Source organism: Copadichromis virginalis, linkage group LG14 (assembly GCF_057382275.1).
Source record: "Copadichromis virginalis isolate Kocher_CV1m ecotype Utaka linkage group LG14, C_Virginalis_male_GT1.1, whole genome shotgun sequence".
NCBI classification, from domain to species: Eukaryota; Metazoa; Chordata; class Actinopteri; order Cichliformes; family Cichlidae; genus Copadichromis; species Copadichromis virginalis.
In genome coordinates, this window is record NC_140631.1 from 34,396,787 (window position 1) to 34,409,416 (window position 12,630).

General features: G+C 44.8%; 1 protein-coding gene across 1 annotated transcript; it reads right to left on the bottom strand.

The window, feature by feature from the left end:
* Positions 1–1,853: 1,853 nt before the first annotated feature.
* Positions 1,854–3,198, bottom strand: LOC146694422 (uncharacterized). The gene has a single exon (XM_085478878.1). The coding sequence runs from the start codon at positions 3,051–3,053 to the stop codon at positions 2,442–2,444; it is 612 nt and encodes a 203-aa protein (XP_085335004.1). The 5' UTR covers positions 3,054–3,198; the 3' UTR covers positions 1,854–2,441.
* Positions 3,199–12,630: the final 9,432 nt, after the last annotated feature.

A 12,630-nucleotide genomic window follows, 5' to 3' on the forward strand; every position in this document is an offset into this window, starting at 1 on the left:
GTGGAGATTAGCTGACAGAGAGGGCTGATGCATGGATGCAAGCTGGCCTTCTTTATATTACATTCCTTTATATCCTACAAGCAAACTGTAATGCACTTATATATATATGTTGTTTTGGTACATTTTATTTAAGACAAACTGAGACAGAGGAAGGTGGTTTGCACTGTAGTGTCACAGCAAGAAGGTTCTGAGTTCGAATCTACTTTGCTGGCTATGGTCTGTTTGAGTGGAGTTTGTCTGTATGGGTTCCTTCTGCTTAATCTGGCTTTCTCTCAGAGTCCAAAGACATGCTTGTTAGGTTAACTGGTGATTCTAAATTGGCTCTAGATGTGCATGGTTATCTCTCTCCCTGCGTCAGTCCTGCAACGGACTAGGAACAGCATACCCTGCCTATTACCCTTTGGCAGCTGGTATAGGCTCCAGACCAACCATGACTCTGAAATTGGATAAGTGGAAGAAAATAGATGGGTGGAAGATAAGATTATTGTCTCCCATAGGAGAAAATCATCCTGGATCAGGCAACTGCTGCATTGAAAATCAGACAACAAAAATCAAGACAAAAACCTAAAATGGGCGAACTTTTAGTAAATACAGATCACATAACAAGTAAAAACTTAATAAATAATTAAAAAACTAATATTTCAAAACCTCTTTACACTGTCATTCAGTCATGAGTTGTCCATTCATCAATTTAACCGACAGAAGGAGGAATAAATACTCTAATTTATCAGATATATTTACACAAAAGGATCTCCAACCAGAATTCATCAGCCAAACTGTGGACTGTACACAACTTTCTTGGGGAATGAGAAGTTTTGTGTGCTGTTCTTATGATCTTTCCTTATCTTTTAACCAAACTAGAAATCTGAACTTTATAATTAGCTGTTATACAACAGATGTAGCAGCACTGCATAACATTTTCTCAGTGGAATATGAAAACCCAGATGGCCTCTGGTATACACACCTTAGTATGAACAAGTATTGGCCCCTTTCTTGATTTCTTAGATGCATATTTGTCATGTGTTTGTTTTAGATTATCAAACAAATCTGACTATTAGACAACGATCAAATGCAGTTGTTAAATGATTGTTTCACTTATTAACAAAGCAATCCAAACCTACTTCACTCTATGTGAAAAAATTATTGCCCTCTAAACTTAATAACTGTTTGTGCCAATATTTGTAGCAAGAGCTACAACAAGCATTAGCAAAGATCTAGCAGTGAGTGTTTTTACATCAGTGCAGAGGAATTTGCAGGACTGGTTATTATTGTTATTGTTGTCATTGATCTGCTCTGTTCCGAAGTGTTTTAAATCAAGCACTTTTCTGGTCGAGAGCAGAATTCATGGTTTTATCAAAGACAGCAAGGCATTCAGGTTGTAAAGCAGCATACAGGGAGTGCAGAATTATTAGGCAAGTTGTATTTTTGAGGAATAATTTTATTATTGAACAACAACCATGTTCTCAATGAACCCAAAAAACTCATTAATATCAAAGCTGAATGTTTTTGGAAGTAGTTTTTAGTTTGTTTTTAGTTTTAGCTATTTTAGGGGGATATCTGTGTGTGCAGGTGACTATTACTGTGCATAATTATTAGGCAACTTAACAAAAAACAAATATATACCCATTTCAATTATTTATTTTTACCAGTGAAACCAATATAACATCTCCACATTCACAAATATACATTTCTGACATTCAAAAACAAAACAAAAACAAATCAGCGACCAATATAGAATCAGAATCAGAATCAGAATACTTTATTCATCCCGAGGGAAATTAGGGGTTACAGCAGGCAGCACGCTAATGGCGCATGCGCACTCACAAAGGAACCTTCTGACCGACTTTACACAAACATCACATTGGGCAGACATGTCAGAAGGTAGGCTGATAGGAAAAAAACAACGAAAATACACTACATGAGGTAAGAGGAGGAGAAAAAAAACTCCACTCAGACTGAGCTCCTAGTGGGAGAACAGTTTGATAAAAGAAAAAACACCTCAGCACAAAAGCACATGACTATCAATACACCATAGAAACACGAGACAAGCAACAGGGGCGGGTAAAGGGTAAGAGAGAGCCGGCGTAGACAGCGCATCCGGTCCTGCAGCATCTGTGCTGGTCCAGTTGACTGCTATCATCCCCGGTAGGGCACAAGCATCGAAGGCGTTGGAAAGGGAGGGGGATGAGTGAGTGCTTATCAGTGTAAGTGTGTGTGTGTGCGTGTCCATAGTTTAGCTGAGACAGTGTCCTTCGGCCTATCAGGCTAAGTAAACAGTCCTCCAGCCAATCCAGGTGTCCTTCATGGGGCGGGAAGAATAGTCATCACACAGTCGTTATCAGGGAGTTGTTTTGGTGGGCTCCAGCCTTGGGCCTGCAGCTGGGGCCGTGGTGTCCAAATGTTGAATATTGTTGATTTCTCCTTTGTGAGCAGCTCGAATTCTAGCACTCCGAGGCTGGTCTCTCGATCTCCCGTTGAAGAGCTGCGAGCCTCCCCATGATGGTATCAAACTTCTGTTCCGTGGTGTTGTCAGTCTTTTGATTCTGAGACCTCACAACTGCAGTGATCCGTTCCGCGATGTTTTCCAACTGTCGCTCAAGGGTCTCATTTTGAGCAGGCCTCTCTCTGATGTTTCCCCTCCTCATACGCTCAATGGTGTTGTTTTGAGCCTTCACAGCAGCTGTAAGCGTCTCCAAGGTGTTGACCATATTACGTTCGTTGTGAGAGGTCGCACCTCGTCCCGTCGCTTCGAATCCAGCGGGCAGCCTTGTGGGGGTTTGAACAGCCGGTTCCGCTTTCTTATTTCTCTGATAAACCAGGGCTAAGCCAACGCCGATCAGCATGAACCCTGTTATCATGGTTCCGAATAGGTAGATATCTTCAGCGTCCTCGATCGACAGTCCCGCCAGGCACACGGTCCTCCAGTTCTGCCACCCGTCCATCGTGTAACCGGCAGGGAAAGTCCCTCCAGGGCACTCAGGCTCTCCCGAGCCCCGACTTCTCGTTGAGAAAAGGGTGTCAATAGCACTCAGAGACCAGTTGATCAAATCCATAATTCTCTTTTAGGTTTAGAGAACGACAGTGAGAGACTGTTCCAGGGAAAGTAAATTCACACAAGACAAGACAAGGACATAGAGGCGAAGCAGGGAAGATAAGGGTGAGGAGGAGAGGAGAAAGTGCGACCGCCTTCGCTGAGAGCTCAAGAAGAACCACCTTTCTTTGCAAGGACACTCAAAAGCCTGCCATCCATGGATTCTGTCAGTGTTTTGATCTGTTCACCATCAACATTGCGTGCAGCAGCAACCACAGCCTCCCAGACACTGTTCAGAGAGGTGTATTGTTTTCCCTCCTTGTAAATCTCACATTTGATGATGGACCACAGGTTCTCAATGGGGTTCAGATCAGGTGAACAAGGAGGCCATGTCATTAGTTTTTCTTCTTTTATACCCTTTCTTGCCAGCCACGCTGTGGAGTACTTGGACGCGTGTGATGGAGCATTGTCCATCCATCCATCCATCCATCCATCCATCTTCATCCGCTTTGTCCGGGGCCGGGTCGCGGGGGCAGCAGCCTAAGCAAAGAGGCCCAGACCTCCCTCTCCCCAGCCACCTCCTCCAGCTTATCCGGGGGAATACCAAGGCGTTCCCAGGCCAGCCGAGAGATATAATCTCTCCAGCGTGTCCTGGGTCTGCCCTGGGGCCTCCTCCCGGTGGGACATGCCTGGAACACCTCACCCAGGAGGCGCCCAGGGGGCATCCTTGTCAGATGCCCGAACCACCTCAGCTGGCTCCTTTCAATGTGGAGCAGCAGCTGCTCTACTCTGAGCCCCTCCTGGATGGCCGAACTTCTCACCCTATCTCTAAGGGAGAGGCCAGCCACCCTTCGGAGGAAGCTCATTTCTGCCGCTTGTATCCGCGATCTCGTTCTTTCGGTCACTACCCACAGCTCGTGGCCATAGGTGAGGGTAGGGACGTAGATCGACCGGTAAATTGAGAGCTTCGCTTTTACACTCAGCTCCCTCTTCACCATGACGGACCGGTGCAGCGTCTGCATTACTGCTGCTGCAGCCCCAATCCGTCTGTCGATCTCCGGCTCCCTTCTCCCATCACTCGCGAACAAGACCCCGAGATACTTGAACTCCTCCACTTGGGGCAGGAACTCATCCCCGACCCGGAGTTGGCACTCCACCCTTTTCCGGCTGAGAACCATGGCCTCAGATTTGGAGGTGCTGATCCTCACTCCCGCTGCTTCACACTCGGCTGCGAACCGTTCCAGTGCGAGCTGGAGGCCCTCACCCGATGAAGCCAACAGAACCACATCATCTGCAAAAATCAGAGATGAGATTCTGAGGCCACCAAAGCGAAAGCCCTCCGCCACTTGGCTGCGCCTAGAAATCCTGTCCATAAAAATTATGAACAGAACCGGAGACAAAGGGCAGCCCTGGTGGAGCCCATCACCCACCGGGAACGAGTCCGACTTATTGCCGGCAATGCGAACCAAGCTCTTGCAACGGTTGTATAGGGATCGAATGGCCCGTAGCAATGGGCCAGACACCCCATATTCCCGCAACACCTCCCACAGGACACCCCGAGGGACACGGTCGAATGCCTTCTCCAAGTCCACAAAACACATGTAGACTGGTTGGGCAAACTCCCATGCACCCTCAAGTATCCTGGAGAGGATAAAGAGCTGGTCCAGTGTTCCGCGACCAGGACGAAAACCGCATTGTTCCTCCTGTATCCGAGGTTCGACTAACGGACGAACTCTCCTTTCCAGCACCCTGGCATAGACTTTCCCAGGGAGGCTGAGGAGTGTGATCCCCCTGTAGTTGGAACACACCCTCCGGTCCCCTTTCTTAAAGATGGGGACCACCACCCCGGTCTGCCAGTCCACAGGTACTGCCCCTGATCTCCACGCAACATTGCAGAGGCGTGTCAACCAGGACAGCCCTACAACGTCCAGAGCCTTCAGGAACTCGGGGCAGACCTCATCAACACCAGGGGCTCTGCCACCAAGGAGTTGTTTAACTGCCTCAGTGACCTCGCCCCCGGAAATTGGCGGGTCATTCCCCTCATCCCCAGACTCTGCTTCCTCCTCGGAAGACGTGTCAGTGGGATTAAGGAGGTCCTCGAAGTATTCCTTCCACCGCCTGACAATTTTCTCAGTCGACGTCAGCAGCGCTCCGCCAGCACTATACACAGTGCAGGTAGAGCACCGCTTTCCCCTCCTGAGACGTCTGACGGTTTGCCAGAATCTCTTCGAGGCAGTCCGAAAGTCTTTTTCCATGGCCTCTCCGAACTCCTCCCACACCCGAGTTTTTGCTTCAGCCACTGCCCGAGCCGCATTCCGCTTGGCCTGTCGATACCTGTCGGCTGCCTCCGGAGTCCCACAGGCTAACCAAGCCCGATAGGACTCCTTCTTCAGCCTGGTGGCTCCCTTCACCTCTGGTGTCCACCATTTGGTTCGGGGATTACCACCACGGCAGGCACCAACCACCTTGCGGCCGCAGCTCAATGCAGCAGCATCGGCAATGGAGACGCTGAAAATGGTCCATTCGGACTCAATGTCCCCAGTCTCCCTCGGAATGCTGTTGAAGCTCTGCCGGAGGTGTGCGTTGAAGATCTCGCGGACTGGGGCCTCTGCTAGACGTTCCCAGCACACCCTCACTACGCGTTTAGGTGCACCAGGTCTGTCCAGCGTCCTCCCCCGCCACCTGATCCAACTCACCACCAGGTGGTGATCAGTTGACAGCTCAGCCCCTCTCTTTACCCGAGTGTCCAGAACATATGGTCGCAGGTCTGCTGATACGATTACAAAATCGATCATCGACCTACGGCCTAGAGCGTCCTGGTGCCACGTGCACTTATGGACACTCTTATGTTCGAACAGGGTGTTCGTTATGGCCAAACTGTGATTAGCACAGAAGTCCAATAACAGAGCACCGCTTGGGTTCAGATCAGGGAGGCCGTTCCTCCCAATCACGCCCCTCCAGGTCTCGCTGTCGTTACCCACGTGAGCATTGAAGTCTCCCAGCAGGACAACAGAGTCTCCAGGTGGAGCACCCTCCAGCACCCCCCCCCAGGGACTCTAAGAAGGCTGGGTACTCTGAACTGCCACTCGGCGCATAAGCGCAGATGACAGGACTCGTTCCCCGACCCTAAGGCGCAGGGAACAAACCCTCTCGTCCACCGGGAAAAACCCCAACGTACCGGCAGCAAGCCGAGGGGATATTAGGATACCCACCCCAGCCCGCCGCCTCTCACCAGGGGCAACTCCAGACTGAGACAGAGTCCAGCCCCTCTCCAGGAGACTGGTTCCAGAGCCCAAGCCATGTGTAGAGGTGAGCCCGACTATATCTAGCCGGTACCTCTCAACCTCACGCACTAACTCAGGCTCCTTCCCCACCAGAGAGGTGACATTCCATGTCCCTATTGCCAGTCTTGGCAGCCGGGGGTCAGTCCGCCAGGGCCTCCGCTCCTGGCCGCCACCCGACACACAATGCACCCGACCCCTATGGCGCCTCCTGCGGGTGGTGGGCCTGCGGGAGGATGGGCCCAAGTCTCCTCTTCGGGCTGTGCCCGGCGGGCCCCATGGACTAAGGCCCGGCCACCAGACGCTCGCCCTCGGGCACCCTCCCCGGGCCTGGCTCCAGGGCGGGGCCCCGGTAACCCTATCCTGGGCAGGGTAAACTGTTCCCTCGGTGTCCTTTTCATAAGGGTCTTATGAATCGCTCTTTGTCTGGTCCCTCACCCAGGGCCAATTTGCCATGGGAGACCCTACCAGGGGGCAAAAGCCCCCAGACAACATAGCCCCTGGGATCCCTGTGACACACAAACCCCTCCACCATGATAAGGTAGCGATTCAAGGAGGGGATGGATGGAGCATTGTCCTGCATGAAAATCATGTTTTTCTTGAAGGATGCAGACTTCTTCCTGTACCACTGCTTGAAGAAGGTGTCTTCCAGAAACTGGCAGTAGGACTGGGAGTTGAGCTTGACTCCATCCTCAACCCGAAAAGGCCCCACAAGCTCATCTTTGATGATACCAGCCCAAACCAGTACTCCACCTCCACCTTGCTGGCGTCTGAGTCGGACTGGAGCTCTCTGCCCTTTACCAATCCAGCCACGGGCCCATCCATCTGGCCCGTCAAGACTCACTCTCATTTCATCAGTCCATAAAACCTTAGAAAAACCAGTCTATGCTAGACGTAATAGGACTCAAACCTTCCAAACTCAGTCCACACATTATTTTCCCAGAGGTTTTGGCAACCGTTAAGATGTTTTTTGCCAAATGTGAGATTAGCCTTTGTGTTCTTTTTGGTCAGCAGTTGTTTTTGCCCTGGAACTCTCCCGTGAATCTCATTTTTCTCCAGGTTTTTTTTCTTACTGTTGAATCATGAACATTGACTTTAACTGAGGCAAGTGGGTTCTTGTGATTTCCTACTCATATTTCCTACTCCTACTTCATGGATGGGTTGTCAGTGTTCTTTTGAAGTAATTCTGGTAGGCCAGCCATTCCTGGGAAGGTTCACCACCGTTCCAAGTCTTGTAGATAAGGGGGGTAACCATGTTTTGCTGGAGTCCCAAAGTCTTAGAAATGGCTTTGTCACATTTGCTATACTGAAAAATGTCCCTTACTTTGTTTCTCAGCTGTGTCTTTCGATTGTGGCGTAATGTGCTGCTTTTTGAGCTCTTTCATCCTGCTTCACTTCAGAGGGGTTCTATTTAAGTGATTTCTTGATTCAACAAGTCTGGCAGTAATCAGTGCTGGGTGTGGCTTGTGAGATTGAATTCAGCTTTCCAAGTTGTTAATCAAATCATCATTTAACAAAGGCAGCAATCACCTTTTTACAAAGAGCCAGACAGGTTTAGATAGCTTCTCCCCCCCTTAATAAATGACATAATTATTTAAAAACAGCATTTTGTATTTACTTGGTTGGCTTAATCTAATATCAAAATTTGTTTGATGAACAAATTGCAAAAAAACAACTAAGAAATCAGAAGCTAAGAAATGCATTTTCAAGGCACCATATTTGCCAAATAAGTACATTGTCACCGTGTTCCCCTAATATTTCTGCTCGCTAAGTGCATTGGCTTCTCTGGTGGAGAGGTCTGATCTCCACCAGATCTGGGATTACTACAGTAATTTCTTTCATTTTCTGTATATCAGCCTGTCCTGTCCAATCCTGCTTTAAGCTGGGAGCTTTTCAAAAAGCTTGATAAAGTCACAGACCTGGACACCTGGTTTTGAGGGCAAGCTCATAATCAGAGACGTTTAAGAGACATGAGCCCAATACCATATTCAAAGAAAAAACTATCAACATCATAAAAATGTAAAGCTTGGTATTGGAAACTATTATCCCAATTTCTTTTATCACTAACGCTAAACAAAACGGAAGCCTATGAATGTTCTTCTTGGCAGTGTTTGCAAGCACATAAGTGAAATGGGCCCACATCTTTTTAGATTTATTTTAGGACATTTTGCTTTTATTTGATAGTCAAACATGAGTAGACAGGAAAAGGGGGCGAGAGAACAGAGGAAGATATGCAGCAGGTCACAGACTCAAACCTGGGCTGCACTTAGGCATATAGGCGCCTGCTCACCTGGTGCCCAGATGTACATTCTTTTAAATTTATAAGCCACACCCTTTAATTATGTGGGATTTTACTGGATAGAAATTGTGATTTAGAGTTAAACAACCCTCACCAAGTCACTTAATGCATTTGCCACTAGAGGGCAGAGGGATGTTGCCTTCTCTTAAGAAATCCTAATGACCTCTTAAATAATGTTTTTCTTTCTTTCTTTCTTTCTTTCTTTCTTTCTTTCTTTCTTTCTTTCTTTCTTTCTTTCTTTCTTTCTTTCTTTCTTTTTTTTACGCCACCAGGCTACCAGGCTACTACAGTTTTTTATTTTTATTCATATGTATATACAGTGTCCAACAAATGTATTAGACCACTTGTCATTAAAACAAGAAAACACAAATATTTTAGAAATCTGCCAAATGTATTTGACTAATTTATTTGTTCAGGAATGCAAGTAAATAAGTTTCACTTGGTAGTTTTTACAAAATCTTAATGTGCTTTACTGTTTTGTATTTGTTTTTGTAAAGCAGTGAATTTGAAAGTTCATTGAAATTCATTGAAAATATCATTAGCAAGCTCTTTAATCATTTTGATGAAAGTGCTTGTGGATACTGATGGATTAAGCATAACAGAAATATAAAAAATGATTTTGGTAATTACTAAAATTGCAATTTAGGGTAAATCTGATGTAAGCCTTTCACTGACTTGTGGTCAAATTTTTAAGCACTGAATTTACTTACAAGATCATTTTAAGACAGTTTCCAACCAGTGAATTACAGAAAGGCTTCCTTAAGACTTCCTTAACTTAAGGAACTTCCTTAAGAGGAGAACGTTCAATGAGAGTTAGAAATTCTAGGTCAAACGTTTGTTAATGATGTTTGTTGTTCCTCTCAGACTCCTGCGACCCAGTTCGGCTTGTTGATTACTATTTTCACTTTTCTCAAGTATGCAATGACTCTTATTTTCTGTGCCAGCACCTGGGATTTATGTGTTTAATCTGCACATAATTAATAACAAGAACTGCCGTGCACTTACAAAAAAAGGTCTCAGTAGTAAACTTTTGATCAGGTTTCTGGTGCACCAGCCATCAGCAGATATTTCTAAAGTTATGAGATTGTATTAAGTATGTCAGGAATATTGATACACACATTGCTGTATCACTGTGAAATTGTACCACTATGATAAATTGTGCTTTCATCATTCAAGACAAATGTATTAACAATATATCAATAGATTTTTTGTATCTGTTTTAAGGGTTACAGTTGTTGATTTTGTTGTTGGTTGCTTTAATGAGAAAGCTACTGTATGACCAGGTTTTGACCCTGCTTCTATTTAGTCATTACTTGATAAACTGACTGAACTTTGCCTGGTACAGAAGACCAGACATATATAAGCCCTCCTTCTACCTCACATTAGTCAGTCACTATTTGGTGGACGTTTCCTCAGTCTGTTTAAAAGTCATGACTGAATTAAATAAGAACAAAAATAAATGATTAAATAAAAGAAAAACTGAAATAAACAAAGTATACACCGTTTCCCATTATTGTGCGTTATATATGCTCACTTTTAACAGGACCTCAGGGCATTTGCTGTGCCTGTGGGTGTAGAACTCATTTGGCATTGCAGTCCAGCTTCTGTCAATTAGATGTGGTATGTATTGGCCAGGTTCTGACCCTGCTTCTAAAATTGAACACTGATGCAATAGTCAAGCTAGCAATAGAAGTTCAAAGTCATTTGTTGAGATCTTGAACTAATTAAGCCCGGCAGTCTTTCAGTAGTGAGAAAACACAACTATGGAAAATAGCGTGACTGACAAGCTGAACCAAAACGAACACGTCTGAAAATTTCATTGTAGCACGGTTCCCATCTAATTATTGAAAGATCCATGCATGTACGTTTTCACTGTATGCACGTGGATGAAATTGTGCTGTAAAACATAGTAAGTTGTAATTGCCTTGTTCAGCTTAATTTTAATTCATCAAGACTTAAAAATAAACTACATTTTTGTATCAGTTCTGCACTAGAATAAGACTTTTTTGTCTGTGTTTCTTAACACTGTATCATGCTGTCACACAATAATATATTTCTGATGCAATACTGTACGCTTTACTGTATAATGTGATGTTGCCATCTTCTGGTAGTGGCAGTGAAGTAAATAGACATGTATTCACGCATATATATATATTCAACTTTGTAATAATTTATATTTTGTAAGCTAATTTTGCATGTTCAAATAATTTAAGGAAATATAAGAAACAGTTCTGCTTTCTCTCATTCTACATATGTGGTTTTGTCTCCTAGCAAGCTGCAGGGACTTGTTATCTCTGTTTGCTACCTGTGGAGAAGTGATGATGCGTGTAGGTTAAAGGTTCTGTTTATTTCTGTCTACAGGAGTATTAACAAGCTCAATGAGATCAGCGGTGCCCCATAACCTGAAAAAAATGAAGAATTTGTCAGTTTGTGTGCTGCTGCTTATAAGAGCTGTCAGCAGGGAACATACAGGTACGCATGAGGAGGTATGCATGAGTATGTGTGTTTGTGTGCTGTGCCGGCGGTCAGGGGGTTAAAAATCCCCCTTGAGTCTTCACATCTACCAGAAAGCATGAAAAGCACCTTGTTACAGCAGTTAACTTTAACAGATGACAGCTGGCTTTGGCAACTAGGGGCTAATGGAAAGATTAAGTCAATTACAGCTTGGCAGGGGGACTTAGAAATATTTGAGACATTCCCCAGCATATTGGAACAATAGGCATCTACATATGTGCTCTCACTCTAAGGCAGTAAATGTCATTATGTCAGAGTAAATAAAACAAAAATGTGCTTAGTTCGGTTTCTAAAATAGATTAATCTGGATCATATCACAACAATCACAACATTGGAATGCAGACAGAGTTAAATTGTTATTATCTCCACATGTGCTGTGTATGCAGCTTTTTCACGAGCATCTAGTGATTGCTCTCTGTTTCGTCCTGATGGTATCGCCGATTTAGTCCCCAACTTAGATCAAACAGAGACGAGAGGGAAAACACATTTAGCTCATCATAAAGTGGAAACTGAAAAGTTTAACAACCTTAAAAGACTGCCTAAAATGAAGTGTTTGGTCCACTTTAAAAAAGATCTGGCACTTAATAAAATAAAATAAAATCAGTGCAGAAGATCATGAACTAAAATTTGTAATTTCCCACACCGATTACTCTGCTCAACTTTTTCCGCTCATGACAAAATGATGTGCAGAAGTCACGCAGTGACTCTCACCAGCTGAAATCTCATTTCTCTTTCTTCTTGTGCAGCATAAACGAGTTCAGCCCACACGGTGGGCATAAATGTTAAGTGCCTCGTAGCTTGAAAACTCATCAAGAGTAGGAAGGCCTGTGGGGTATCCGGCAGCAATCCGATTAACTGATGTAACCTTTGACCTGTAGGCGACCACATCTCTACAGGAAGCCCATAATTTTGAGTTTTAATAACACATAAAAGACTGCACACAGTTTTCAGTTACAGATGAATGGGTAAATGTGCTTGTGTCCTTAACTGGCACTATATCAAGCCAAGCCATAATGAAGGCAGTTTTGACAGTAACCTGGTGCCCCTCAATTGCTTTAGCATTGTTGCACTGTGGAGGATTTGTAACACAGAGTTACACATCACACTTGATTAAAATCTCATTATAAAATGGTTACTTACAAGAGGGCAACTACATCAAACAATTAGCAGCACATAGAGGAAATGGTTTTATTGTAGATTGGAGACTTGTGAACTCAGATCAGACATTTTATTATTAATCCAAGCTCTGTTTCTTTTACTCTGTTGGTTCACATGTTCCAGACCAGATGTTTTCCACTGGGCCACATGCCATCAGACTTTTCCATAGGCCAAGGATTCCCCACACCACACTGCATACATATTGTCATTTACACTTATCCTAACATGACCACTAACAATACTATATCCGTTTTTTTTCGTGATTCATCTGATTGTTTTATTCATTCCTTTTCCCATTTCTTATTTTTCTCATGCATATATTTTTCAGCCACTATCCCTTATTCCTT

Bases quoted from the DNA above. Each gene is read 5' to 3' on its own strand.
- LOC146694422 (XM_085478878.1), bottom strand. From the start codon at position 3,053: ATGGATTTGATCAACTGGTCTCTGAGTGCTATTGACACCCTTTTCTCA.